This window comes from Salvelinus namaycush, unplaced genomic scaffold (assembly GCF_016432855.1).
Source record: "Salvelinus namaycush isolate Seneca unplaced genomic scaffold, SaNama_1.0 Scaffold3538, whole genome shotgun sequence".
Lineage (NCBI taxonomy): Eukaryota > Metazoa > Chordata > Actinopteri > Salmoniformes > Salmonidae > Salvelinus > Salvelinus namaycush.
The window spans coordinates 15,001-17,500 of NW_024060495.1; the positions used below are offsets into that span (position 1 = coordinate 15,001).

Consider the following 2,500-nt stretch of genomic DNA (forward strand, 5'->3'; position numbering starts at 1 on the left):
AGGCTGACTGACCTCCCCCGACAGGCTGACTGACCTCCCCCGACAGGCTGACTGACTTCCCCCGATAGGCTGACTGACCTCCCGACAGGCTGCCTGACCTCCCCCGACAGGCTGACTGACTTCCCCCGACAGGCTGCCTGACCTCCCCCGACAGGCTGCCTGACCTCCCCCGACAGGCTGACTGACCTCCCCCGACAGGCTGACTGACCTCCCCCGACAGGCTGACTGACCTCCCCCGACAGGCTGACTGACCTCCCCCGACAGGCTGCCTGACCTCCCCCGACAGGCTGCCTGACCTCCCCCGACAGGCTGACTGACCTCCCCCGACAGGCTGACTGACCTCCCCCGACAGGCTGACTGACCTCCCCCGACAGGCTGACTGACCTCCCCCGACAGGCTGACTGACCTCCCCCGACAGGCTGACTGAACTCCCCCGACAGGCTGCCTGACCTCCCCCGACAGGCTGCCTGACCTCCCCCGACAGGCTGCCTGACCTCCCCCGACAGGCTGACTGAACTCCCCCGACAGGCTGCCTGAAAGAGGGAGAAAAAAACAACAGTGAAGACTCTCCCCCCTCCCTCCCCTTTGTCCTGTGTTCATTTTTGTCTAATCTCTAAATCTCTCCACTCTGTCAGCAGTAAAAAGGGTCGAAATACAAAATTATGAGTGTGTGTGTGCCTCTCCTTTTCTTGTATACTGAAAATAATCAGCCCCCTAAAGACGGTGAAGAGAGAGAGAGATAGAGGGGAGGAGAGAGAGAGAGAGAGACAGAGGGGGGAGGAGAGAGAGACAGAGAGAGAGGGGATGAGAGACAGAGAGAGAGAGGGGAGGAGAGAGAGACAGAGAGAGAGAGAGAGAGGGGAGGAGAGAGAGAGAGAGAGAGACAGAGAGAGAGAGAGAGAGGGGGGAGGAGAGAGAGACAGAGAGAGAGACAGAGAGAGAGAGAGACAGAGAGAGGGGAAGAGAGACAGATAGAGAGGGGAGGAGAGAGAGACAGAGAGACAGAGAGAGAGAGAGAGACAGAGAGACAGACAGAGAGAGGGGAGGAGAGAGACAGAGAGAGAGACAGAGAGAGAGAGACAGAGAGACAGGCAGAGAGAGAGAAAGAGAGACAGAGAGAGAGAGACAGAGACAGAGAGAGACAGAGAGAGAGGGGAGGAGAGAGAGAGAGAGAAAGAGAGACAGAGACAGAGAGAGACAGAGAGACAGAGAGAGAGACAGAGAGAGACAGAGAGAGAGAGAGAGAGAGAGAGAGAGACAGAGAGAGAGACAGAGAGAGAGAGAGAGAGAGAGAGAGAGAGAGAGAGAGAGACAGAGAGAGAGACAGACAGAGAGAGAGACAGAGAGAGACAGAGAGAGAGACAGAGAGAGAGACAGAGAGAGAGACAGAGAGAGAGACAGAGAGAGAGAGAGAGAGAGAGAGAGAGAGAGAGAGAGAGAGAGACAGAGAGAGAGAGAGACAGAGAGAGAGACAGAGAGAGAGAGAGAGAGACAGAGAGAGAGACAGAGAGAGAGACAGACAGAGAGACAGAGAGAGAGACAGAGAGAGAGACAGACAGAGAGACAGAGAGAGACAGAGAGAGCTCTTCAATCTGTAGTCAGTAATCTCCTCTCCAACTCAATGTCTATAATGTCTTCCTGGTTTTAGTGGAATGTTAAGAGGTAAACGTCATCACATTGGTGGTAACCCTGGAGACAAGGAAGAATGGGGAGGGTCCAAAGAGTGTTCACAGTTTGACGGCCACCACACAGGCCCCAGCCCGGCCCAGACACAGTGGAGCCACCTAGAGGAAAAACACAGGAAGGAACAAATCAAACTGCATTGAATTTGTCACAAGCCCTTAATAACCAACAATGCAGTTTTAAGAAAAATAAGTGTTCAGTAAAAAATAGAAAATTAAAAAATAAAAAGTAACAAATACTTAAAGAGTATCAGTAAATGTAGGTAGAGTTATTAAAGTGACTATGGATAGATAATAACCAGAGAACATATTGTGTTTATACCTGAAGGGATGTGTGTGTGTGTGTGTGTGTGTGTGTGTGTGTGTGTGTGTGTGTGTGTGTGTGTGTGTGTGTGTGTGTGTGTGTGTGTGTGTGTGTGTGTGTGTACCTGAAGGGATGTGTGTGTGTACCTGAAGGGATGTGTGTGTGTGTGTGTGTGTGTGTGTGTGTGTGTGTGTGTGTGTGTGTGTGTGTGTGTGTGTGTACCTGAAGGGATGTGTGTGTGTGTGTGTGTATACCTGAAGGTGTGTGTGTGTGTGTGTGTGTGTGTGTGTGTGTGTGTGTGTGTGTGTGTGTGTGTGTGTATACCTGAAGGTGTGTGTGTGTGTGTGTGTGTGTGTGTGTGTGTGTGTGTGTGTGTGTGTGTGTGTGTGTGTGTGTGTGTGTGTGTGTGTGTGTGTGTGTACCTGTGTCCACTCGTTGGTCTGGGGATCGTAGGCCTCGACAGTGTTCAGGTACACCGTTCCATCGTAACCACCGACCGCATAGAGACGGTCTC

General features: G+C 52.3%; 1 protein-coding gene across 3 annotated transcripts in view; it reads right to left on the bottom strand.

The window, feature by feature from the left end:
• Positions 1–1,483: 1,483 nt before the first annotated feature.
• LOC120040462 (kelch-like protein 5) overlaps positions 1,484–2,500 on the bottom strand; it is a 4,560-nt gene continuing 3,543 nt past the window's right edge. For all 3 annotated transcript variants that reach the window (XR_005475660.1, XM_038985609.1, XM_038985608.1), the window contains 2 exons: positions 2,409–2,500; positions 1,484–1,784 (listed from right to left, as the gene is read on the bottom strand). The exon at positions 2,409–2,500 is cut by the window's right edge and continues 80 nt beyond it. Coding sequence is in view for 2 of the 3 variants with exons in the window: in XM_038985609.1 (XP_038841537.1) it covers positions 1,728–1,784; positions 2,409–2,500 (149 nt within the window). In the remaining variant the exon portion in view is untranslated. The remainder of the gene's footprint in view (positions 1,785–2,408) is intronic.